At 39.9% G+C, this 27,458-nt stretch overlaps 1 protein-coding gene across 10 annotated transcripts in view; it reads right to left on the bottom strand.

Moving 5' to 3' along the window:
- The window catches only part of Reps2 (RALBP1 associated Eps domain containing 2), a 267,555-nt gene extending 240,440 nt beyond the window's left edge, over positions 1–27,115 (bottom strand). For 2 of the 10 annotated variants that reach the window (XM_085684730.2, XM_048440654.3), the window contains exon 1: positions 26,793–27,112. In XM_085684730.2, the coding sequence (XP_085540856.1) occupies positions 26,793–27,026 (234 nt within the window). In that variant the 5' untranslated portion in view covers positions 27,027–27,112. Of the gene's footprint in view, positions 1–26,792 lie in introns of all 10 variants that reach the window. The other 8 variants (XM_048440658.3, XM_085684731.2, XM_048440656.3 and 5 more) reach the window with 6 other exon arrangements.
- Positions 27,116–27,458: the final 343 nt, after the last annotated feature.

The raw sequence follows: 27,458 nt of genomic DNA, 5'->3' as shown, positions 1-27,458 counted from the left end.
AGTTTCTTTATTTGACCAATGAAAGTAGCATATAGACAGAAGACCCTCCTACACCAGTAAATAATGGAAGAAATTTTTTACAAATCATTTATCTGATTGGATATCTATATCCAGAATATATTTCACAACCCTTAGAATTTAAGCAATAAAGACAATAAATTTAATTGTTCAAATGGACAAACAATCTGAATACATATATGTCTAAAGAAGATTCACACAGGGCTGGAAATGTAGCTCAGTTGATGCTTTCCTACCACACACAAAGCCCTGGTTTCTATCCTCAGAATCACATAAATTGGGTGTGGTGGTGCACACCTGCAATCCCAGTACTTGGGAGGTATATGCAGGAGGATCACAAGTTTGAGATCATCATCTACTACAGCTAGTATTAAAGACCGGCCTAGAATACATGACGCTATAGCAAAAAAAAAAAGGGGAAATATACAAGTAACCAATAAGAATATGAGGAGATCCTCAAAGCTAAGTATGGTGGCATACACCTATAATCCTAGGACCCAGGAGGCTGAGGTAGGAGTATTACTGTGAGTTAAGGGGAGCATAAGTTACATAGTGACTTCTAGACCAGTATGGGCTATACTATGAAACTCTGTCTCAAAACAACTAAGTGGGAGAAGAATGAAAAAAGTTCAATATTAGAAGTCATCTAGGGACTCCCTACAGTATGATCCAGGCATGGTGATGCATGCTTATAGTCCCAACACTTGGGAAGCTAAATCAAGACTATCAGTGCAAGTTCAAGCTTAGCCTAGTCTACAAAGAGGTGCCTTGTTCCAAAACCATTAAGCACAATGAGCTACCACTACACACCCTGTAAGCTAACTAAATTCAAAACATACAATAACAACTGTTAATAAGGATATGGAGAAATGAGAAGCTTCACATGGGTGGTAAGAATTCAGACACTATAGCAGCTTTGTAAAAGAGTCTGGGGGTTCCTCAAAAGGGTATCCACAGAGTTATAACATGATACAACTCTACTCCCATATATAATTTCAAAACATGTCCCCACAAAAACACACACAAATGTTCACAGCAGCAATATTCACAACAGTCAAAAGGGAAAACTAAAACGAACGTCCATCAATTGATGAATCAACAAATAAAATGTAGTATAGCCATACAATGGAATATGACTGGGTCATACAAAATACTAATATATGCTCCAACATAGATGAACCTTGAAAACATACTACCTGGAGTCGGTCAGTGACAAGTAGCTAAATATTGTATGACTGCATTTTTTCTTGTTTGTTGTTTTTCTTAAAACAGACGCTTGCTCTATATCCCCAGAAGGACTTGAAATCACTATGAACCTCAGATTAACCTCAAACTTGCAGTGATTCTTCTGCCTCAGCCATATGCTGAGATTATGATTTTACCATTTTCTCAATTTTATGATTTCATTTCTATGAGATGTCTCAAACAGGCAAATACATAGACACATAAAGAGTATCTGTGGCTGTCTAGGACAGTAGACTGGAGGTCATCACTAGGGACTATGAGAATTCTTGTGGAAGTGATGGGATTATTCTAGAATTGAGTAGTGGTCACAGCTGTCCAACTCTGTGACTACAGTAAAACCATTGGCTTGCATACTTCAAATGGGCAAGTTTTGTGGGCTATGGGTTACAACTCAAAACAACATAATTTTTAGTGGAAAAATGAGAAAAATATTTTAAATTGCATAGATGTTTCGAACTTGATTATGTCAAACAAATTAGTTCAACCTGATGATTGGGGAGTATGCCATCTTAATCATGTATGTGATTTATTAGATTAAAAATTCACCTCAGTCCAGGTGGCTTAATTCAAATTATTAAACTATCAATGTTTGTATGTTGGATGAAAGCCCAAAAGTAGAAAGCAATATGGTTAGAAACAAAAAGAGCTGGAAAGATTACAATTACTGCTCTAGCAAAGGAAACATATTAACTAGTGTGATGATAACATGCATTACTCTCGGCCTCACTGGGGAGAGTGGTAGATATTTATAATTAAAATATAATACGGGTACAGAAAGAAAACTGCAACCAAGCATATGTGAGATAGACCGTAGTACAAAGAACTAAGTTTAGTGGAAGAAAGTGAAAAATGGACCAAATGAGAATTTATATACTTGGGAACCTGCACACAATCTGTTTTGACTCTTAAATACAACCTCCCAATTAGATAGAGATTACTAAGTGGGAGCAGCCAACTTTTCCTGCAAACACTTCAGGCCCTGCTAACTCTCTGGTGTCTGCCACAATTACTCAACTCTGCTGCAATCATACAAAAGCAGCTGTGAGCAATATGGAAACAGATGAGTGTGGTTATGTTCCCATAATGCTTTGCAAATGGAAGCTGAAATCCAGATTTCATATAATTGGTACATGTCACAAATTACTTTTCTTTCAAAATTTAAGAACCACTTTAAGGGGCTGGAGAGATGGCTCAGAGGTTAAGAAAACTGGCTGCTCTTCCTGAGGACCCAGGTTCAATTCCCAGTCCCTACATGAGAGTTCACAAGTGTCTGTAACGCCAGTTCCAGGGGATCTGGCACCCTCACACTGACATATATGTAGGCAAAACATCAATGCACATAAAATAAAAATAAATTATTTTTTAAAACATCTTAAAACTATTTTTAAAAGAACCATTATAAGATGTAAAACCCACTCTTGATTCTTAGACCACTATGGAAAAATAAGAGGCAGATGAATTTGGCCCACAGACAGTATTTCGCCAACTCCTGAAAGAAGAATATTTTTAGATTTTCAGCAGAAGGAGCAACCAAGTCTTTTGCATGTTTTTTCTTGTTTTTATTAAGCTATACATTTTTCCCACTCCTCTCCCTTCCTCTCCTCTTCCCTTCTAGTCTCTCCCGTGACCTGCTCCCAGTTTATTTGAGATCTTGTCTTTTCTCTTTCCTAAGTGGATCCATGTACGTCTCTCTTAGGGTCCTCTTTGTTGTCTGTGTAGGTTCTCTGGGGTTGTGGACTGTAGGCTGGTTATCCTAGGAACAACCAAGTCTTAAAATGCATAAAACTCCTTACTCAAAAAAAATAAAAAAAAATTTAAAGAACTTACCCCAAAAAGCAAGGGTGTCTCCTCCAGGAAATACTGACAAAATATTTGTAAGAATTAATGAGTTAATACACAAAAGTCCTAAGAGTATGGCATACACAGGAAGCCAGTCAACCAATTTTCTGATGTTAATTTTGAGATATATTTATTTTTATTTTATGTATATGAATATTCTGTCTGTTTGTACATGTGCATACCATGTGCATGCTTAGTACCCCTGGAACAGAGATTATGGATGGTTGTGAACTACATGTAGGTGCCAAGAATTGAACTCAGGTCTTCTGCAGTGGCAGCAAGCACTCTTAACCACTGAGCCATCTCTCCAGCTACCCCATGTTCTGTTCTCTTTTTTTTGTTTTTGTTTTTCGAGATTGTGTTTCTCTATGCAAATGCCCTGGCTGTCCTAGAACTCACTTTGTAGACCAGGCTGGCCTCGAACTCACAGAGGTTCACCTGCCTCTGCCTCCCACATGCTGGGATTAAAGGCGTGTGCCAGCATGCCTGGCCCATGTTCTATATTCTTAAAAACAAAGCATTGTGTGTACTGACTGTAACAGAAAAGACAAAAGCAGTGATTCTGCCTCTGTCGTCATATGGTGCATATAAGAACTAGAGTTGCTGCTTTTAGTTGTAAAACTCCCATCTTTTTCATTTTCTCAAGAGGCTCTCTAAAATTCTCAAAACTATAGTACACTTTATTTCAGGACCAGGAAGCTATTGTTTATATATAAGACAAACTTCTAAAAGAAAGACAAGAAAATGGCAAGTTGTTTGCATGGTGCTACTCAAAGTATTTGCCCAAAGGATTTTTTTAAGAAAAAATTAAGATTAAGATGAGATTCCATCCTTGGCTACACATGTGAAGCCAAAACTAAAACCTTCATGGAGAACTGACCTTTCCGAAGGAGCTGTTCCAAGTCAGAAGCCACAGAAGTTACTGCTTGACAACATCTCAGAGTGCATCTGCCCCACCTGACCACTTCCTACTTCTTGGTTCAGAAGTGAAAAGTACTTAGACAGAACCCTGTGTTCTTAGAGAGGGCTTCTTCAATTTTTGCCACTGGTGACCCTTCTGCCCAAGACATTTTTAGATACCCCTAAGTATGTAGGCATATTAAATAGTATTATAACTTAAACATTCATTGGTAATAAATCACAAGTAAACTTAATTTAAAATAGTTATTTGATATACTTTTACCATTTGTTCAAGACAAAAGCAAATTTGCAAGCTAATGCAAATAGATATACTTGTTTGTTTTTACACAAAAATTAAATTCTGGAGGAATATTTGATACTTCAGGACACAGAGCACCTTAACACTTTACACAAATGATCATTGCCAATTCTGAGAATGCTGCTTCACATAAAAATGTAGTACAAAATGGAAACAGTATGACAAAGAAATTTCAGAAATTTTTAAAAATTCTGCCCCAATTGCAAGTCAAAATTCATTTGATGATTTTTTAATGCAATTCAAGGCAGCAATTCAATTTTTAAAATCATTCATTCATTCATGTGTGTGTGGGTGTGTATGTGTGTGTATGTTATCTCATGTAGCAGGATCGGTCTCTTAATTTGCTATGTAGTCAAGGATGACATGACTTTGAATTTCTGATCCTACTTCCTCTACTTCCCATGTCTTATGAATCTAGGCATGAGTCGCTGCTCCTTGATTAAAAGTCAAACATTCTAACACAATATAACCCAAAGATATACTAATTTGAAACTTACATGCCCAGTAATGGTAGTAAGAAAATATTTTTGAAAATCTTTGTTTTCCATAATTAAACTACTGTTTCTATAAACACAGAGCACTTTGTACTTGCAGGGAGAAAATCCACTACAATTCAAAACACACAAGAGTCTCAAATCTGAGCCTAAGTGCTCTAGGCAGCATCCGTTGGGGCTGTGTGATGGGCTAGAGAGTACAAGGTGTGCACTGTGTGTTCAGAACTGAGACTGCAGTGAAGGCAAGCAATACAACGTGGGTGAGTGCTGTCAAAAATACCTAGGATACACTGCATATTTGATTCTGAATTAATTTTTTGTTATTGCACATTCAGTTACACAACCCCATACAGGGCTGCAATCTACACTCTAAGACATTGGATTCTAAGTGAAAAAATTGTCCCTACCTTGTTTTCCACACCCTATATCACCAATGAAAGAAGGGGAAAACTGTTACTCATCACCATGGGGTATCTTCAATCATATTGATCTGACCTAGAAAGGAAAGCTTGCAATTCATAATTAAACAGAGTACCAGTGCTCCAGCACCTGCATTCGCTAGATAAAGTTACATTTTGAGAGGAAAAAAATCAATACACATTTTAATTTCACAACTTTAAACAATGGAATGTTGGGAAACTGCTCCTGACAAAGCATCCTGATATACATTCACCCAGCCACCTGTCACTAGCATCATTCTCCAACACAAAGGGCTATTTTTATGCAGTACACTACAGAGATAGATAAAACTTGTTGCCATGGCAACAAGTTTTCCAGAAGATATGTTAATCTGTAAAAAATGCAAAAGAGAACAAAGCTATTTCTTTGCATTTGCCTTTAAAATATATGAGGTTGTCAGATTGGTGCTTTAGTGGGCTTAAGGAAGACATAAAATAATCCTCAGTATAGATATATACTTAAGGTATTTTTATTGTATAAATTAAAAGCATACGAGATGATGTTTTGGCATGCATATCCATACTGAAATTATAACTAGAGTCAAGTAACTTAACATTTCCATCACCTTCCATTGTTACCACTGTGAGTGTTAACATATGTGCATGCTGGTATGTGCGCATGCACAGATAAGTGTATGCAGTGGGAAGGCCAATAATCTACTCCCTTAGTAAATTTTCAATATACAACATATTAACCAAAATCCTGCTATATATTAGATTTATAGGCTTATTTATTCTACATATATTCAAGTTTGTAGTGTCCTTTGACCTACATTCTTCCCTATTCCCTACCTTTCCCTGGCCCTACTAGCTGTGGCTCAATTCTATGTACTCAACTTTTTCAGATTCTACATACAAATGAGATCATGTAGTAGGTTTCTTTCCGTGTCTAGATCATTTCATTTCACTTAGCTTAATTTCCTTCTGGTTCACCAATATTGCCACAAGTAACATAACCTTTTGAAAGACTAAATTATAGTCCATTGTGTACATATGTATGTGCATGTCATAATTTCTTCATCTACTCATCTGAGAAACACTTAAATTGCTTCCGTATTTTAGCCATTGTGGGAAAAAAATAAACTGCAAGGAACATTTGAGAGATTTCTCTTTTGTTGTTTTTGTTTTTTTAATTTAAAACTTTTTTCATTTTACATACCAACCCCAGTTCCCTCTCCCTCCCCTTCCTCCCCCACCACATCCTCACACCACACACACCACCCCTATCAATTCCATAGAGGGTACCAACAAAGTATGGCATGCCAAACTGAGGCAGAACCAGGCCCCTCTTGCCCCCAGCACCAGTGATAAATCCTGGTCCCACTGCCAGAGGGGCACCACCCCCAAACAAATCAAACCACATAGCTGTCACCCACATTCAGAGGGTCTAGTTCAGTTCCATGCAGGTTCCCCAGCTGACACTCCAGAGTCAGTGAGCTCCCACTGGCTCAGGTCAGCTGTCTCTATGGGTGTCCCCATCTTGATCTTGCCCCCCTTTCCTTATATGATCCCTCCTCCCTCTCTTTGGCTGGACTCCAGGAGTTCAGTCCAGCGCTTGGCTGTGGATCACTTCATGAGAGCACATTTTTTTTAAACACAGAGAAGAGAAATCAAAGAATCATGTGGCAGTCTGTGTGCATGTATGTATGTATTGTTTTGGGCAACAAACTCAGGGCCCTGTGTTTGCTAAGGAAATGCTGTCCCCACTGAGCTACAACCCCAGTCCCATTTTCTTATTGCCTTTCTTGTTTTCTTTAGGAAGCCTCATACTCTGCCATAATAGCTATACTAATCTACTCTCAGCAATCATCTACCAAGGTTGGCTTTTCTCCACATTCTTGCCAGTGTGTTATCACCTGTCTTTCTAATAATTACCCTTGAGAAGAGTTGTGAGGTGATTTTGCACGGTGGCTTTGATTTTAGTTTGCTAATGATTACTGAAGCTGAATGCTTTTTCACATCCCTGTTGCCCATTTGTGTGCTGTCTGGGGGTAAACTGTTTACTCAAGAAAGACCTTTGTCTATTTTTTCTAATTGGCTTGTTTTCCTGGTAGTAAGTGGTATGAGTACTTGTTTTTTTATATGAACTTCTTATCATATATATGGTTCATAAATATGTTCTCCCAATTCACAAGCTGTGTTTTTTCTTTTTTTCTTTTTTTTTTTTGCTTTTTTGCTTTTTGTTTGTTTTTGTTTGATTGTTTGTTTGTTTTGTTTTTGAGCTACAGTCTCACTACATATAGCTCTGGTTGTCCTAAAATGCACTATATAGACCAGGCTGGCTTCAAACTTGAACTCACAGAGATCTGCACGCCCCAGCCTCCCAGGATTAAAGGCATGTGCCACCATACCCAGCCTCATAAACTGTCTATTTTTGTCTATTTTGCTGTTCTGTAGTACAGAAGTCCTTTAGGGTGATAAGAACAACTTACTATTTTTAAAAGATGTATCCTATGATATCTACGAAATGATTATGGCATCTAAAAAATGATTAACCTGCATCTAGGTATATGCACCACATTCATGCGTGGTACTTGCAGGCACCAGAAGAGGTCATCAGATTTACTAGAACCAGCACTACAGATGGTTGTGAGCTGCTATGTGGGTGCTGGAAACTGAATCCAGGTCCTTTGGAGAAGCAGCAAGCACTCTTAACCACTGAACCATCTCTCCAGCCCCAACAACTTGCTATTTTTGCTTCTGTTGTTTGTGCTTTGGGCATGATGTGCAAAACAATCGTTGTTAGGTGAAGGATATAGCTCAGTGGTTGAAACCTTGTCTACCATATGAAGAGTTCTCAGTTCAATCCCTTATACTACAAAAAGAAAAGTATGTTTATGTAAAAAGGAATAGAGCTAGATATGGTGATATACACCTATAATTTTAGTACTCCAGAGACAAAAACAGAAGGATCTAGAGTTTGAGGCAGCCTAGGTTACACAGTAAAACTCCAGTATTAAACAAAAATAGCCAAAGCCAAACATCCTTCCTTCCATGTTTTCTTCTGTAAGTTTTACAGTCCCAGGTTTTATATTTTGCTCTTTTTACCCACTTCTATTGCTCTTTTGAATATGAAAAAAACATGTCTTAAATAGCAGGCATGAATGTGGTGCATATACGTAGATGCAGGTTAATCATTTCCTAGATGCCATAATCATTTCCTAGATATCATAGGATACATCTTTTAAAAATAGTAAGTTGTTCTTATCAACCTAAAGGACTTCTGTACTACAGAACAGCAAAATAGACAAAAATAGACAGTTTATGAGGCTGGGTATGTTATAAAAGGAGGGTCTGCTTTCCTTCTTTATAATACTGTAAATATCCAATTTCCCCCATAATTTACTGATAAATATTTCTTCGAATTGTACATAATTAACCAAATATACTTGAATTCATTTCTGGGGTGGCTAGTCTGCTTGGTTGGCATACAAGTCTGTCTTTATGCCATTCTGATTACCGACTTCCTTCTGATAGAATTTGAAAAAAAGAAGCAGGTCCCTAAAACTTTGCATTCTTTCTAAAGATTGTGTTGATTATTCTGGGTCTCCATAAACAGCACAAGAATTTTAGAGCTTTTTTTTCTATTTCTGTGAACAACTCTAAGAAATTTGGATAGGACTACATTAAATATATAAATCACACTGGATAATATGGATGTTTTATTTGGGTTTTCTGTTGGGAAAGGGCTATCCCTGAGCTGATTATGTAATTCAAAATGCCCTTGAGCTACTGGTCTTTCTGCCTTCACCTCTTGAGTATTGGGCTTACAGCCCCAGCTAATGTAAACATTTTAATAATAGTAATTCATCCTATCTAAAAGCACAGAATATCTTTCAACTTAGATTTCTCACAGTGTTTATTGTTTCCAGCATTTGGGTCTTTCACTTCCCCAGTGAAATTCGTTCCTAACTGATTTTTCTTTCTTTATACGATTGTCATAAGTAGAACTATATATAAATCAGGCATGGTGGCCCATGTCTTTAATCCCAGCACTTGGAAATAAAGACATGCAGAACTCTGTGAGGCTAAGGCCACCATGGTCTATATAGTGAGTTCCAGGCCAGTCAGGGCTACATAAAGAGACCCTATCTCAAAAAATTGGAGATACAGCTCAGTGGTAGAGACTACATACCTAGAATTCATAAAGCTCTGGACTTGACTTCCAGCACTGCTGTAAAAAAAATGGGCAACTAAATTTGTGTGTTAATTTGGTGTTTTAACAACATTATCGGATACAATTATTAATTCTAAAAAACTTGAGTGTTTCCTCCAATCATGTCATTGGAAAATTAGGGTAATTTTACTCTTCCTCTCAGATTTAGATGGCATTTTATATCTCTGTCTTTACCCTTATTGCTCTTTTTAAATTCTTTTTCATTTTTATTTTCTGTGTGACTTTTCTGCCTGTGTATGTCTGTGCACCACATGTATGAAGTACACATGGAGACTAGAAGAGAGTGTTGGGTCTCCTAGGAATTATAGATGGTTATGAGCCACCACTTAGGTACTAGGAATTAAACTTGGATCCTCTGGAAGAACCGTCAGTGATCTTAACTACTAAGCCATCTCTCAAGCCCACTCTTATTTTTTAATGGAATCTTACATAGCTCAGGCAAGCCTCTAACTTGCTGTATAGTTAAACCATACTTTGAAATTCTGATCCTATTGCCTTTACCTTCCAAGCACCATGGTTACAGGCTTGACCATCGCACCTGACTTGCCTGACTGTTCTTGCTAGCAATTATCCAAACTGTGGTTTTTGATTGTTTGGTTTTTTGATTGGTTGTTTGGTTAGTTACTGGTTGGGTTGGTTGGTTGGTTGGTTGGTTGGTTGGTTGGTTGGTTTTTAGTTTTTCAAGGCAGCGTTTCTCCGTGTAACAGCCCTGGCTGTCCTAGCTATCCTGGCTGGTCTACCCTTTGTAGACCAGGCTGGCCTTGAACTCACAGAGATCCACCTGCCTCCACCTCCAGAGGGCTGGGATTAAAGGTGTGCGCCACCTCCAAATGGGTATCCTCGCCATGAATAGGATCTCAAAAGAGAAGCTTTCAGTTGTCAGCACTGATTTTGATTATTAGCTGTGGACCTTTTTCTATAAATGTCCTTCATTATGTTGAAAATTTTCCTTCAATACTTATTTTGTTGCAAATTTTTATCAGGAAAGGATGTGGAACTTTGTGAAACACTTTTTAAACATCTATTGAAATGACAATTCACCCTTTTACCTTTCATTCTGTTGCTATAATGTGTCACATTGTTTTGTGTATGTACAGCAAGCCTTATTTCAAGATAAACTCCGCTTGTTTGTGGTTTATGATCCTTTGAATATGCCATTAGATTCAGCTGGGCAGTGTTTCAGTGAAGATTGCTGTGTGTGTATTCATCAGCAATGTTGACCTTTAGTTTTCTTTCTTGTGGTTTCTGCATCCGAATTTGGTATCAGGGTGACACTGACCTAGGAAAATGAGCTTGAGAGCACTCCGTTTATTTCTATTTCAGAAGAATTTAAAAAGGATTAGAGCTGGGCATCATGGTATTTGTGAGTAATTCCAACTACTCAGGAGGCTGGGGCAGTAAGTTTACGGCCAGTGTGGACAGCAATGTGAGTTGAAGTCCAGAGTGAACACCAGGTCTCAAGCAAACAGGCAAACAAAAGAGCTACAGTACTGAAAACAGCCTTGTATCGGCATAAAAACAGACAGGAGGACCAATGAAACCAAATCGAAGACCCAGATATTAATCCATATACCTATGAACACGTAATTTTTGACAAAGAAGCAAAAAATGGAAAAAAGAAAGCATATTCAACAAATGGTGCAGGCATAACTGGATATCAACATGTAGAAGAATGAAAATAGACACATATCAATCACCATGCACAAAACTCAAGTCCAAATGGATCAAATACCTCAATATAAAGCCAACCACACTGAACCTTATAGAAGAGAAAGTGGGAAGTACACTTGAATGCATTGGCACAAGAGACCACTTCCTAACTACAACCCCAGCAGCACAGACACTGAGAGAAACAAATAATAAATGGGACCTCCTGAAACTGAAAAGCTTCTGTAAAGCAAAGGACATGGTCAACAAGACAAAACGACAGCCTACAGAATGGGAAAAGATCTTCACCAACACCACATCAGACAGAGGTCTGTTCTCCAAAGTATACAAAAAACTCAAGAAATTGGTCATCAAAAGAACAAATAATCCAGTAAAAAAAATGGGGTATAGACCAAAATAGAGAACTCTCAACAGAGGAATCTAAAATGGCTGAAAAACACTTAAGGAAATGTTCAACATCCTTAGCCATCAGAGAAACGCAAATCAAAACAACTCTGAGATTTCATCTTATACCTGTAAAAATGGCCAAGATCAAAAACACTGATGACTACTTATGTTGGAGAGGTTGTGGTGTAAAGGGAACACTTCCTGAATTGCTAGTAGGAGTGCAAACTGGTACAGCCCCCTTGGACATCAGTATGGCGATTTCTCAGAAAATTAGGAAACAACCTTCCTCAAGACCCAGCAATACCACTTTTGGGTATATATCCAAAGGGTGCTCAATTGTACCACAAAGACATGTGCTCAACTATGTTCATAGCAACATTGTTTGTCATTGCCAGAACCTGGAAACAACCTAAATGCCCCTCTACTGAAGAATGAATAAGGAAAATGTGATACATTTACACAATGGAGTACTACACAGCAGAAAAAATGACATTTTGAGATTTGTAGGAAATGGATGGAGCTAGAGAACATTATTTTGAGTGAGGTAACCCAGACCCAGAAAGACAAATATCATATATACTCACTCATAAGTGGCTTTTAGACATAAAGCAAAGAAAACCAGCGTACAAATCACAATTCCATAGAACCTAGACAACAATGAGGACCCTAAGAGAGACATGCATGTGTCTAATCTACATGGAAAGTAGAAAAAGACAAGATCTCCTGAATAAATTGGGAGCATGGGGACCATGAGAGAGGGTAGAAGGATAGGGGAGAGGAAGGGAGAAAAGAACAGAAAAATGCAGAGCTTAATAAAATCAATTTAAAAAATTTTAAAAAGAAAAACGAAAATGGTCCATAAGGACATGGTGTTTCATGCCTATAATCCCAACACTCGAGAGGCTGAAACAGAAGGACTGCTAAGAATTCAAGCCCAGTCTGGTGTACATAGAGAGTTTCTAGCCAGTTGGAGCTACAGAATGAGATGCTGTCTCTAAAAATCAATAAAGGAAGAAGGGAGAGAAAGAGAGACAGACCACACCCTTCACTGAGACATAAACATATAATCATGCCTTTAATCAAGAAATTCAACATCTACAGAACTGATATGAAAACAATAAGTCCTCCTTTAAAACACTATCAGGAATGAAATCAAGTGGGTACAGATCACAGATGTCAGACATTCTACATGCACAAGATAGCCCTCTCAGCCCCTTACAACAACTCGGGCCAAAAGTATCTGTAGCACTGAGGTTTAAAAACCTTTATGTGGAGATCAAGGAAAGAGAGATCTTGGTTGAAGGAGCCATTATATGGTTAGCAAGAAACCTGGCTCTAGAGAAATTCCCAGGAATCCACAAGGATGACCCCATCTAAGACCCTAAGCGATAGAGGAGAGGGTGCCCAAACTGGCCTTGCTCTGTAGTCAGACTGATGATTGTCTTAAATATCACCATAGAACCCTCGTCCAACAACAGATGGAAGCAGAGTTAGAGACCCACATCAGAGAACTGGACTGAGCTCCCAAAGTCCAGATGAAGAGTAGGAGGAATTAGAATATGAGCCAAGTAGTCAAGACCATGATGGGTACACCCACTGAAACAGTTTACCTGAGCTAATGGGAGCTCACTAACACCAGCCAGACAGGGAAGGAACAAGCATAGGACCAAACTAGTCCCTCTGAATGGGGTTAACAGTTGGATGGCTGGGGCAGACTGAGGGGCCACTGGCAGTGGCACCAGGATTTATCCCTACTGCTTGTACTGGCTTTTTTGAACCCATTCTCTTTGGATGGATACCTTGCTCAGCCTAGATATAGTAGGGAGGACCTTGGACCTTCCACAAAGCAATGTGCCTTACCCTCCCTGAGGAGTGGATTGGGGGTGGCGTGGGAGGTAAGTGGAGGAAATGGGAGGAGGGGAGGGAGTGGGAACTTGGATTGGGTATGTAAAATAAAAAAGATAGTTTGTTTTCTTTTTTAAAAAATGAAAAGTAAATAAATATAAAATCAAAAAATAAAAACCTTGATCTGGAGTTGGAGCGGTTTAGCAGTTGAGAGCACTGACTGTTCTTTAGAGGACCCTGGTTCATTTCCCAGCACCCACATGGCAATTCATAGTTGTCTGTAAGTCCAATTCCTGGGGACTCGACACCCAGGGCAAAAATCCCCAATGCACATAAAATAAAAATAAACTTTGATTTGGAACAAAGAATAATTTAAGAGGCTAAAGCATATACACATTAAAATTTACATTGATTATTCTTTTTATTTTATTTTATTTTTTATTTTTTAATTGATTTTTATTGAGCTCTACATTTTTCTCTTTACTCCCCTCCCTGCCTCTCCCCTCGCCACTTCAACCCTCCTCTAAGGTCCATGCTCCCAACTTACTCAGGAGATCGTGTCTTTTTCTACTTCCCATATAGATTAGATCTATGTAAGTCTCTCTTAGTGTCCTCATTGTTCTCTAAGTTCTCTGGGGTTGTGATTTGTAGACTGGTCTTCAATGGAGTACTACACAGCAGAAAAAAATAACGACATCTTTAATTTTGCAGAAAAATGGATGGAGCTAGAAAACATTATTTTGAATGAAGCAACCCAGATATATTGATTATTCTTATTGCCATCTCTCGATATTAGAACTATGGAAGTACAAGAATATGTGCAAACGAGGAATAATAAAACATTTCCAAGTTGAGTATGGTAGTGCTCACATTTGGAAGGTGGAGAGAAAAGACTAGAAGACTAGAAGTTTAAGATCACCCTCCACTCCAAGGCCAATTCAGGGTCAACATGAACTACATAAAACTTCCTGGGGGAAAAAAAAAAAACTAGGATCAGGGCAAGTGATATGGCTCAGTGGGTAAAGGAACTTACTGCCAAGCCTAACATTCAGAGTTCAATCCCCAGGACCTACATGATGAAAAGAGAGAACCAATTCCTTGAGCTATTCTTTGACACACACACACACACACACTATATATATATATATATATATATATATATATATATATATATATATATATATATTAAAGAGAAAAATGAAATAATTCCAAAGATAAACTCAAAAGACAGAGCACACCAAATGCCTCCGAGAGTAGAATGCTGTTGGTGCGCTGTGACATCTGTTTTTCACAAGGCTGACTCTGAACTAGGAGAGACAAAGAGACTACTGTGGTAAGGAATGTCCTTTTGAAAGTATCTGGGGCAAATGTTACATGTTTCAAAAAGAGTGTGCCTTTAAATAAAATGTTTTGTAATGCGTGGGGTTGAACCCAGAACCTCACACATGCTAGACAAACACTCTACCAATTGAGCTATAGCCCCAATTTTTTAAAAACTTTATTTTGAATGTTTCAGACAAAGTTTCCCTAAGTTGTTCTGGCTAACCTAAACTATGTAACCAATGGTGGCCTTGACTTTACCATCTTCCTGCCTCAATGCCCTAAATTACAAGATTATATCTGTACCACCAGGCCTTGCTTGATAAACAAATTTTGTTTGTATTTGTTTGTTTCTCAAGACAGGGTTTTACTGTATAGTAGTTCTGGCTACCCTGGAACTCACTTTGTAGACCAGGCTGGCCTCAAACTCGCAGATATCCACCTGCCTCTGCCTCCTGAGTGCTGGGATTAAAGGCTGGTGCCACCACTGCCCAGAAAAGAAATCTTAATAGCTGGCATTTATGGAATTTAATTTAGCTAGTCAAGAAATTCACACAGGTAAAACCCCAAGAAGACTCAAACTGTTCTCTCCAAAACAATAGCAAAATGCTACCAATGAATTAAGACAAAACAAACATAGCTCACTAACTTATTGTTAAGAGCTTCTCCTGGTCTTGAATTACATAGTGATGTAGAACTGTGGTTTTCAACCTGTGGGTCATGACCCCTTTGAGGGTGACCAGTCCTTTCACAAAGGTCACATATCAGATATAATCCTTTCACAGGGTCACCTAACATCATTCAAAAACACAAATATTTACATTATAATTCATAACAGTAGCAAAATTACAGTTATGAAGTAGCAACAAAAATAACTTTATGGTTGTGGGTCATCACAACATGAGGAACAGTGTGTTAAAGGATCTCAGCATTAGGAAGATTGAGAACCACTGACGTAGAGGATAGCTGAGTTTCTCAAACCTGTCAAACACCTTTTGCCTTCCAGTCCGTTATAGGTAAGGGATCTCACATGGAGCATAAAGATAAGCCCTGTAAGCAGCTGGCACTTGCTCCAGAGTGGCTTTCCATAGTCTGTCCTAACCCTTTTGTCCTCTTCCTGCCCAGTGAGGCCATCTGAGAGGGCTAGACAAAGGTAAGGAGCCCAAGTCAGAGATGGGATTACAATGACTGCCAGGGCCCTGAGGAAGCAACTGAGCATCCATTCGCTCTAGGCTTCCTGGAAGCAGGAGGAGCACAGCAGCCTCACAGAACCTCGCTCCCAACTTGGACAACAATAAGCTAGGAAGAACAGATATTTCTACACCTAAAACCTCGTAACTTCTTCAGAGCAAGGCTTCTTAACTTTGCACCAAAAACTTTTATTTACATGACTATGGAAAACTAAGCTTTGGGGGGAGGGACTAAAAGCTAGCTTGTGGAGTTTCAAATAATTAGCAAATAACTCAAGATTCCCTCAAAACCAATTTTCTATTTTCTTAAAGCAGGCCAGTCCCAAATTAGGAGTGTGAAACTAGGACAGTTTTCAAAGCTGTCTTTTATTTCTGGACTTCAGCTGGTTACTTTTTGATCTCCCTATTGATTTCTCCAAGTTTATTTTTGCTTTTTTAACTAATTTTTTAAGTTACCATACTTGGTTATTGCATTTTTCATAGTTACGTATAAAGACACTTTGTTTTTGGTCATCCCCTTTGCACAATGTTCTCCTCTATCACCCCTGCCCACGCTTATTGGTGCCCTTGTTCCCAGCAGATTACATTTCTTTTGCTTTGATGGTACATGTATTCCATTACTCCCTTTTTACCCCTTTCTAGTCCCTCTATACATGCGCACCCACTCGTGCACCAAAAAGAAAAATCTAGATTCTGCAGGAAAGAAAACACACATCCTCTTTCTCAGTCTGGCATATTTCTCTTACCATACTGATTTCCGGTTCCATCCATTTTTCTGCAAATGCCACAATTTCACTTCTCATTATAGTTGCATAAAAAAATTCCATTTTCTTTATCTAGCCACACGTAGGTGGGCACCTAGGCTGATTCCAATTCCTGGCTATTGTGAGCAGTACAGCAAGCAGTACACATGAATGTGCAATTAGCTCTGTGGTATTCTGACTTAAGGGTTCTTTGCCTATATGTCCCCAACTATTACAAATCAGTTTTCAAGCCATTACCCCACAACCAATAGCTTGATGTAGAAAACCATTGTCAGGGTTACCATTTAACCCAAGGAGAACTGGTAAGCCTATCTTCCTAAATATTTTCTGTTTTACTCTTTAGGTCAGTTGTTTTTCCTCTTAACTCAAAGGAGGTCAGAAAACGAAATAGAAAAACACATGTTGGTACAGAGAATGCTCCTCAATGATTGAGTACTTTCCTAATGTGTGAGAGGTGGGTTTGACCTCTGCAAAAAACTAAAAAGCAAAACTTTGGGTCCAATTCAAGACTTTGTCAATTTGGAGGTGAAAATAACATATACTTTGAGACATGGTCTTGCTGCACTGGAGTCAGAGTTGAGGTAATTCTCCTGCCTCAACCTCTCATAGGTTTGTACCACTGTGCCTGGCAATCCTCAACGTCTTATTTCCTTTTAATTTTTAAAGAAATTTTGTTGCTGCTTTCTGTTTTTTTGAGACAGGGTTTCTCTGAATCTTTCTTTGGAGCCTGTCCTGGAACTAGCTCTTGTAGACCAGGCCTGCCTCTGCCTCCTGAGTGCTGAGATTAAAGGCATGTGCCATCACCGTCCAGCCACATCTTTATTTTTATTAGCCTCACCAACCGAAATTGAGCATTTCATTATGCATGTAAGAAACAATTCACAATAATGTCAGCACTTTTTATAGAGATAGGATACTTAACTGTGTTTGGTGGCCCACATATTTTACAGACACCATTTAACCATAGAGTATAAGTACCTTTTCTGCCCATCTTAAGCCACTGTATGCTCCCATCTCCCAGGTTCATTTCTTGAAAATAAAACTTATAAAATATATGTCTGAGACTTGCTTTACAATAAAAGGAAGGGGAGAATAAAGTTATAGATGTAGATTAATGGTGCTGAGCCTTAGTGGTTAAGGATAGCGTGGTCTACTACATTATTGTAGCTATCTGTTTGAGATTTTGTGGGGTTTGTTGTTGTTTGGGGTTGTGTGTATCTGCTGATTCATCTTTGGCACGAGGTCCTGAAGCAAAAAAATAAAAAGAGGTAGCCCAGGCTGGCCCGAAACTCATAATCTTCCTGCCTCTCATCCTTTCCATCATTTGCCTACCAGCAGGCACCACCACAACCAACAAGGTTTTGCGCTTTTTAAAGTGACATACACAATGGAATTCTAAGTTCATCAGTAAAGAAAAATGAAATTTTCCAGGTAAATGGCTATAACTGGAAAATACAATATACTAAGTGAGGTAGCCCAGACTCCAGAAAGACAAATGCTGCAAATTCTCTCTTCATATGTATCTTAACTCTATCTAAATCTTTAGATCTGAGTATATAATCTGGAGTAACTGCAGAAGCCAAGAAAATAGAGAAGGCCAATGAGAGAGCAGGGGAAAGTAGGACACAGGTGCTATAAAGGGGGAAAGAGGAAAACTGGGGGTCTTTAACTGGAGATGGAGGAGGGAGAATAATACAGAGGGAATGGGATGTAGGAGATATAAATAACACCAGGGATGTTTTTAAAAGCCACAAGGAGCCAGGCGGTGGTGTTAGCGCACGCCCTTAATCCCAGCCCTCAGGAGGCAGAGGCAGGTGGATCTCTGTGAGTTCGAGGCCTCCTGGTCTACAGAGCAATTTCCAGGACAACCAGGAGGAATACACAGAGAAAAACAAAAAAGCCATTAGGAAACTTTTTTTAAGCTTACTTAAAATCTATTCCTTATATTGATGTGTGTATTACAGGTACATACACACAGAGAGAAAAACACAGAGAACATTTAGGTGGAGTTGTGCTACATGGAGTAATAATGCTCCCTGCAAGAGCCATAGACATCTAACAAAAACCCCAGCATCAGGCATGAAAAACCTACTTTCTAGTTGTTGGTCAGGGTAATCCAAGAAACTCCCTAAACAATATAGTCTATTGCTATTTCCCTTGGTTGCCTCCCACAACTTGAAGATAAATCCCCATTGCTGAATACATGAGCTGGATTTTACCAGAAATCCTCCCCCTCCCCCACCAGGACTAGCTTTCATAGTATCAGAAGGTGCTAGGTAAGCTGCCAAGAGAGAAAAAAAGCAATCAAGAGTCCTAGGCAGCTGTTAAGCCTGTGAACCACAACAGTGACTGGCCCTGAAAGATTTCCCCAATGGTACAATAACAGCACTTTTATCTTGGGGGGTAACAACACTGTCTAATTAGACTTAAGGGATGCTCAATATGAAGGACTTCATGTCTGGTACTGTAAACGTAGCCAACTATCCATGGCTGGAGAAGTCATAGACCCTGGGGGACAATCTACTATCGCCATTTTTCCTAAATCAGTATAATTTCTAGCTGTATTCTAAATGCTTACCTTCTGTCTACAGAAGGTGTGGCTCTCACACCTCAGCACAGCAGTTTCTTTTTACAGAAGACAGAGTAAATACTACAAAGATCCACAAGTGGCCAAAATGCAGAAACTAAGTAAGTACAAGGTGTCAACTCCAATTGGTACAATAATAACACAACTTCTACACCTTAGGGTCTAGGAAAATTGAGGAGAAAGAAATGGGAAGATTGAAAGGGCCAGAGGATAGGACACCTGCTAACAGACTGTCCCTTCTATGTGAGAGGGAAACTGCACCTATGAAATCTCAAGATTTTGGTTGCATAAACAAGACCTGAATAATCGCACCAATTGACATTCTAATGTGGATGGCAGGAATTCCACAAGGCCCTACTCTAGATGAAGAGCTGTAGATAAGCAAGTAATGGCTGCTAAGAGAGAACAAAAGGGACAGGAGAAGGGGAGCAAGAATCAGTTTTCTCCTGGGATTAAGTCCCCTGATATAGGTTATCCAATCCAAAGTGGTCAGCCCTAAACACATGCACATATAGGAGAGAGAGAGAGAGAGAGAGAGAGAGAGAGAGAGAGAGAGAGAGAGAGAGAGAAATAATTAAAGAAGTCGTGTGAATTGGAAAAGAAGGCGAAATAGAGGGTGTTGGAGAGGGGGATGAAAACTATGTAAAATTTAAAAATAAATAAAAATGCCATGTACCACAACAGTAACAGAACTGTGCTGCAGTTTTCTGGGATGTTGGTGGTGGTGGTGGTGGTGGTAGGGTATGTGGGTGTGTGGGTGTGGGTGGTGTTGTGTGTGTTTGTTTTTTGGGGGGGAGAGGCTAGGGGTTGAGACAATGTCTTGGTGTGCAGCCTCAGCTGACCTGGAACTCCCTATGTAGATCAAGCTGACTTTGAAATCATAGAGATCCGCCTGTCTCTGCCTCTGCCTCTTGAGTACTGGGATTAAAGGTGTGTACCACTACATTTCCTTTTCTTAATGGAATGTACTGGGTGACGCTACAATTTTGTTCAGATGACTGAATAACCTGGAAAAGTTATTGCTGCTGCTACTGATGCATGGCATACTAATATTACTGGTCATATATATGCATGCGTATGTATTGTGTAGATCTGAATTTTTGGAAACTTCAGTTGTGCTATCAACTTTGGAAAAAAGTACCCCAGTTTGCCATGTTGCGTTGGCACTGTACAGAAATTAATAGCCATATTGGTCTAGAAATGTTAAACTTAAGGTTTTTTCCCATTTATGTAAGGGTAGTATACCGTATTAAATATTTAAAGTCTTATCTCTGTGAGTTTGATTACAGAAACTAATAGAGCATTCTCTAAATAATAAGAAAAGAAAGTCCATGAATGCCTAGTTAGATTAAAAGGCCACTGTCAACCTAAAGAATGTCAGTGTGCATTCTAGAACCTATGGGTATTTTCAATGTTCACGTGTGTTTAAAACAATCCCCCAGTTGTGTGGCACTGTGCATCTATCAGGAAGGTGGCTTACTTTCCTTTGGCATAAAGAGCTCTTTCTACAATATCACAATGATGACTCACCGTTAAGAGTGGGTAATAAAGTTTTCAAAAGGAAATAAATGAACTGACGGGGCATGTGTCAACAAGGACAAATTCCAAAAAAAATAACAATGAGAGGAAAAACAAGTTTGCAGAAGGTTGTCTCAAAGAATACAATGTCTCATTTTAAACTGAAATAACATAAAAATATTTTTGCTTTATTGATCATCTATATGATATATGACATATCTATGTATATAACAAAAGTAGAAAATAATTTTAAATCATGCATACTGAAGTATTGTCTCACTATGCAAAACAAGTTGTTTGCAACCTTGCTATCCTCCTACCTCAGCCTCCCTAGAGCTGGGTGTATAGGCATGGCTCTATCTGCACTATACTTAATATCGTTTTAACCAGACAGTGCCTTGGATCTGGTATTAAATCTGGTACTTGCTGTATCTGCTGGCATCTATTCTCCTTTAAAAAAAAATAAACTTGGCACAGTAGTACATGCTTGTAATCCCCGAACCTGGGAAGTAGAGGGAGGAGGATAGGGAGTTCAAAATTATCTTCAGCTGCATAGTGAGTTGGAGACCAGCCTTGACTACATGAGACTTTGTCTCAAAAAAGAAAAATGAACACTATTGCAAACAGTATTCCTAAACAGTAGTATAACATAATGGCTTTTAGTGTGTTACCCTCTTATCTCACTCAAGTATATGTTACAGTGACACACAACTGTAATCCCAGAGCTCCAGAGACTGAGACAGGAGAGTCGATGCAAGCTAAAGGCTAACTTCTGGGCTACTCAGGGCTAGCTACTACTAATGAAAACTTGTCTCAATAAAATACATGCTAGCTATAAAATGATGTGATCTAAAGAACCAAAAGTAATGAACTGTTTCATTTACATTTTAAAGATTTTATCTTAATTTAAAGTATGCATGTATGTGAGGGTGCACATTAATATAGTAAAAGGCGAAAGATTTATACAATCTGAAGAGAAACCAAAGTATTGCACATTAACATAGTATCCACAGAAGCCAGAAGAGGATATCATATCCAATGGAGTTGTAGTTACAGGGGGTCATGAGCCACCCAACATGGATGCTGGGAACTAAATAGTATGTTCTCTTATGTGCTGAACCAGCTCCTCATTTACATTTTTAAAAAATAGTTCTGGCTAACAATGAGTCACAAAAAAAAAACAGCATGGCACAATAACCCCCAAGGTACAGTAGTGATAGTCATATCTTAGAGGTAACTAAAACAAGTCTCTAACTGAACTACTCAACAAGAAAAAAATTATGCCTGGTACTGGAAACCTAACCAAATAACTACCCAGGTGCAGTCACAGATCTTAGATGGAAGTCTACAACCACAACTTTACTAAACCAGCATAATCCCTAACTACATCTAAGTATTTTTCCTTATACCCACAGATAAGCGTAGTTCTAACCCCTCATCAAAGAAACTTCTCTTTGCAACAGATGGAGGCCATTAGAGAAAACCACAAATCATTGTGCAGAGTTATGGAGCCCAGTCCCAACGGATCCATCTATAAAACGCCCCAGCACCTAGCACTTTGGGATCACTGTGGAAGAGAGAGTGGGAAGATTCTAAGAACCAGAGGTCCAGGGAGTTTCCTATGAGGCTGTCTCCTAGCACCCTCAGAAGCTACACCCACAATGTCTCACCGTCATGTCTCAACATGAACTGACCAAAGACAACAATAATATACATAGATGAGGGAAGAGTCCAAGAGGCCTAAACCCTACACAAGAAACTAAAGCAGCCGAGGAATGCTGAGTGGGGTCTTCACTGGAGAAAAGCACACTGATGAGTTACCCAATACCAAATGGCCAGCCCTGAAAACAAGTAAGATTATACACACTGAGCTGGTTGTATTTTGGAAGATATATGTATATACAAATACATATATGCATGTAGCAACAATTAATTCAAAAAGAGATCATGAATTTGAAAGAGAGCAGGGCATGATATGTCAGAGGGTTTGAAGGAAGGAGGAAATAATGCAATTGTATTACTTCAAAAATAAAATAATTTAAAAACCATAAGAAAAAAGGTCATGAATTTGAAAGAGAGCAGGGCATGATATGTCAGAGGGTTTGAAAAAAGGAGGAAATAATGCAATTGTATTACTTCAAAAATAAAATAATTTAAAAATTAAAAGAAAAAATGGTTCCGGCTAATAATCTCACTCATAACAGGAAATTTTTCCTGATCAGGATTTTGTTGATTTCCTTAATGAATAAGCAGTTTCTTCAAAGTTTTTTTTCTAATTTTTAAATGAGTGACTTGTGGTGACATACATTGTAATCCCAGCACTTGGGAGGTAGTGGCAGGAGTTCAAGGTCAACTTTTGCAATATAGTGTATTTGAGGCCAGCTTGGGCTATGAGAGACCCTGAGTTCAAATTAAAGACTTCTCAGAGAAGAGATTGGGAACAGAGATTTTCAAAACATCCCCAACTGAGCTGAAGAGCTGGCTCAATGGTTAAGAGCACTTGCTGCTCTTGCAAAGGACAAGAGTTCAATCCCCCACACCCACATGGCAGTTCACAACTGTCTGTACCTGTAGATTTCAGGGGATCTGATGCCCTTTTTAGACCTTGGTGGGAGAGAGAGAGAGAGAGAGAGAGAGAGAGAGAGAGAGAGAGAGAGAGAGAGAGAACACAAACATACATGCAGAAAAAAATGTTTATACATATAAAAAAATAAATAAGTCTTAAAAAAAACTACTTCTCACAGCCTGGACATACTTCTTTACCACAATCCATTATGTGATAATCAGATACTACTTATTGAGCTTCTTCCCCCATTCAATGACTTCTCCTGATAATATAGATTGAGCAGAATTTTATAACTAATCTTGATGCCCAAGGATGACCTACTATAAAAATGAAAACCAATTATAACTATCAGCCTGAAACATGTGCAGCATCTCTAAAGAGTAATACCATATAAAAGTGGACATTATAAAGTAGTCTATATGTTTGTCAATTCATTGAGTCAAATATTAGCTTTGTCATTTGGAGGTAGCTATTGTGTGATGCAACTCTCCCAATGATTTAAGGACCTCCTATGCCCACTCAAGCTTACAATCACCTCCCAACAATATCATCCTGAAAACCAACCCTTTAATGCATGGATCTTTAGAAGATTCTTAGCCAAACCATAACAAGTGTTGATGTTTTATAGATAAGTGTATAGGCATCTAAATCCCACATATAAAATGTTATGCATTCAATTCATAAGTATATACAAATATTTCTATATAAAATGGAGAAAACCCTACAATAATTTGTAGGTTTATTTCTAAAACTAAATAATAGATGCAGTGGGGATTTTGTTTTGTTTCGGTTTGGTTTGATTTTTGGTTTTTTCGAGACAAGGTTTCTCTGTGTAGCTTTGGTGCCTGTACTGGAACTAGCTCTTGTAGACCAGGCTAGCCTCGAACTCAGAGATCCGCCTGCCTCTGCCTTCAGAGTGCTGGGATTAAAGGTGTGAGCCACCACCGCCCAGCTGAAGTGGTTTATTTTATGCTTCAAAAAGGAAATAAAATTAAGATTTTTGTTGTTGTTTCTTTCTTTTTTGAGACAGGGTTTCTCTTTGTAACCTCACTGGCTGTCCTGGTACTTGCTCTGTAGACCAGGCTGAACTCAGATTCACAAAGATCCTTCTGCCTCTGCCTCTAAGTGCTGGAATACATCACAATCGCCCAGCAAAATTATGTATTTTATAGGACCTTTACTCCCGGTAAGATTCTCTCCTTTATTAATAGATGATAAGATTATTTTTTAAGACAAATTCTCAGTTACCCAGGCTGGCCTCAAATTACCTGAGTATGACCTTGAACTTGTGACCCTTCTGCCTCTACCTCCTGAGAGCTGAGACTTTAGGTATGTTGTGCCACCAAGTTCGATTTGATGCAGTGCTGGGAACTAAACCCAGTGTTTCGTGCATGCTAGGCAAGCACTCTACCAACTGAGCTAAATCCCCAGCCCTAGATTATAATAATCTTAATCGTACGCTTATTAAGAGGAAAACCTGGCCATTAACCATAGAAACCACCAGGTCTTGTTATTGTCTCAATGATCTGAGCAGTTATACCTGTTGGGCCAGTTAAATCTGAACTTACAGGTTCCTGTTTAGAAGGGAAAGGGGAAAGTTTTCTACATTTGTTTTTAAAAAGCTAATACTCTAATGAGGTGAAAAAAAATGAAGCCAGACAGAGCACAGGCATATCACCAAAGTGATAGATAAAACTTAGATGGCCACTAGATGCCAACTTTGATTACCTTTCCAAGTTCAGGGTGACTTGAGATGTTAATTTTTACCTATACCAAGAGTAGTGGGCTATTCTAATTTTACTAAGTTAAAAGGAGTGCGTTTGATTTTCTGTCATTAGTAAGGAAGCATAAAGCTCAGAGTTCCTACAAGCAATCTAGGAATGGCCTCTTCTGCTAACATCTGAAACAGTCTTTTGCATGCAGTTTTCCCACTCTAAGTCCCTGTACCTTGAGGTCTTCTTCAATTATGTCAACTTCAAGGAAGCCTCTGTTAGCACACAGGAAAGCCCCCTCTCCAATTCCTGAGAAAACTTCAACCAATTCTCAGATGCCCCCTTCCTCTTATCACACTTGATGTATTACTGACCACAAAAATAATCCCTGCCAGATGCCCAGCCCATCTATTTGGTGCATTGCCCCAACAATGTAGTAAGTGTATTTTGCTCATGAGTATCCTGAAGTCACTGTAAGAGCTACAGTTTGTTTCAGAACACTGACTTCCTCATCACCTTGTGCAACTCAACTGCTTAGCAGCAGTGGCTGACCTATCTTCTTATCAAGGAATTCTACAGGGGAAAAAAAAAACAGCCATGCTCAATTCTATGAATGCTAATCATGTTCAGAAATCCTAAATTTGAAAAGGTGAAGCAAGTGGCTCAAATCACACTCAGAAACACATGAGCATATATGCATGCTCCAGCAGTATAAACAGTCTTGACTGACAAAAAAGCAAAACCCTGCAAAGGCAATGAATGATATGGCAAGCAAACCATAAAGCCCTCAGCACTCCCTAGGAACTACATTTGAAAGCGTTGTTCGACACTGTAAATATTCAGTTGGTGTTAATAACTTTCACACTGTTGCTTTTGAAGTAAAGATTCATATTTGAGGTTTTATAGTAACAATTTTATCACCAGTTACTGCTGGAGACAACAAATGACAGACAAAAGGCTTAACAAGCGGTCTTTCTCCAAGCTTCAAGGAAAGCACCAAACAAAAACAGCACCTGCTGCGAATCATCCCTTCCCCCTTTCCAGGTATGGGGCGGGCAGAAAGAAGCTATGACACCCTTTGTTTCGTAACTCCACGTCAAAGTCAAGGAACAATAAAATGGGAAAGTACAGCTATAGACTTCTGATTCCAGCCCTGGGCCCAAATGGGGAACTTATTTTGGACTTGACCAATGATTTTCTCTTGCAGCCCCGAGTCCCTGCTCTACAACTGGGCATTAAGATTTTGCAGTTTCAAACTAATAATCAGAAACACATTACTGAGCAAATGTATGTAGCAGATACATATCACAAATATAAAGAGAGGACAACATGTAGTCCTAGGCCAAGAGCCATACAGACACACACGTACACACCCTTCAAGTTCAAATCCCAGCAAGGCACCCTGAGTGTGCAGTCAACAAAGGGAGGGGCAGGAGCAAGGAACAGAGGTTAAAGCAGACAGCAGCCAAAACAAACATCACTTCCAGAACAGGGCAAACTTTGGGTCTGGGAGGCTGAAGAACCCCCAGAAACGACAGGGGTGTTGGACTCTCTCAAGGGACGAAGAGCGCACCAAAGCACTGGGCGAGGAGGAGATGAGCTGCAGAGGAGGCTGCTGTCCCCGGGGACAAGGGCGTCGCCGCCATCCTCGGCTGCACAGCACCCCCCTTTTTTACCGCCCTGGCCGCCGCCCTCTAGATCCCCGGGAATAGTCGTTGTCGCCCCATTCTTCCATAGACACTGTCCCCACAGACCCGCGAGGGATAAAAGAGCGCAGAGACATACCTGGTGCAACGTCTCCGGTGGCAGCTGGGACGCTCGGAACAGATCGGCCACTGGACCAGCGGCCGCAGTGGCAGTGCCAGGGGCGACCCTGGTAGCCTCTGGGGGTCCAGGTCCCGGGCTCCCGCTCGCAGCGCCAGCACAGCGCGCGAAGAGCTCAGAGTAGCACTGCTGCTCGCTCTCACTCAGCAGCAAAGGCGGCCCCGCGCCGCAGCCTCCACCCGCCGCCACCTCCATTGGGCCTCCTGTGGGGTCCCGGCGGAGCGCTTTCCCGGTCGCGGTGCCGGTTCCTCGGTCAGGGCCACCGCCGCCGCCCGCCGCCTTGGCCTCCGAAGCCGCCGCCCCCACGCCCCGCAGCTGCAGCGCCGCTGCTTCCTCCAAGCGCGCGCCAGCCCCGCCTCCCGGGCTTGAATGTTGTGCCTCGGACGCGCGGCACATGGAGACAGGCGCGGCGCCGACCAATCACAGCCCGGGATTCCACCTGGGCCCCTCCCCTGACGGCCGCCCCGCCCCGCCTCCTCGCCAGGTAAGGAACACAACTCTGCCGGCTGCCTTCCCAAGCTTATCACCGGCTCTGCAGGGGAGGCCAGACCTGGAGAGTGGCTGCCAAAGCCGGTCCAAGCCCAAGGAGGTCCTGAGGGGTATCTTGGGCTCTCCACCCTGACTGGT

This window comes from Myodes glareolus, chromosome X (genome assembly GCF_982192425.1).
Source record: "Myodes glareolus chromosome X, mMyoGla1.1, whole genome shotgun sequence".
Lineage (NCBI taxonomy): Eukaryota > Metazoa > Chordata > Mammalia > Rodentia > Cricetidae > Myodes > Myodes glareolus.
This window is presented reverse-complemented; position numbering and strand designations above follow the sequence as displayed.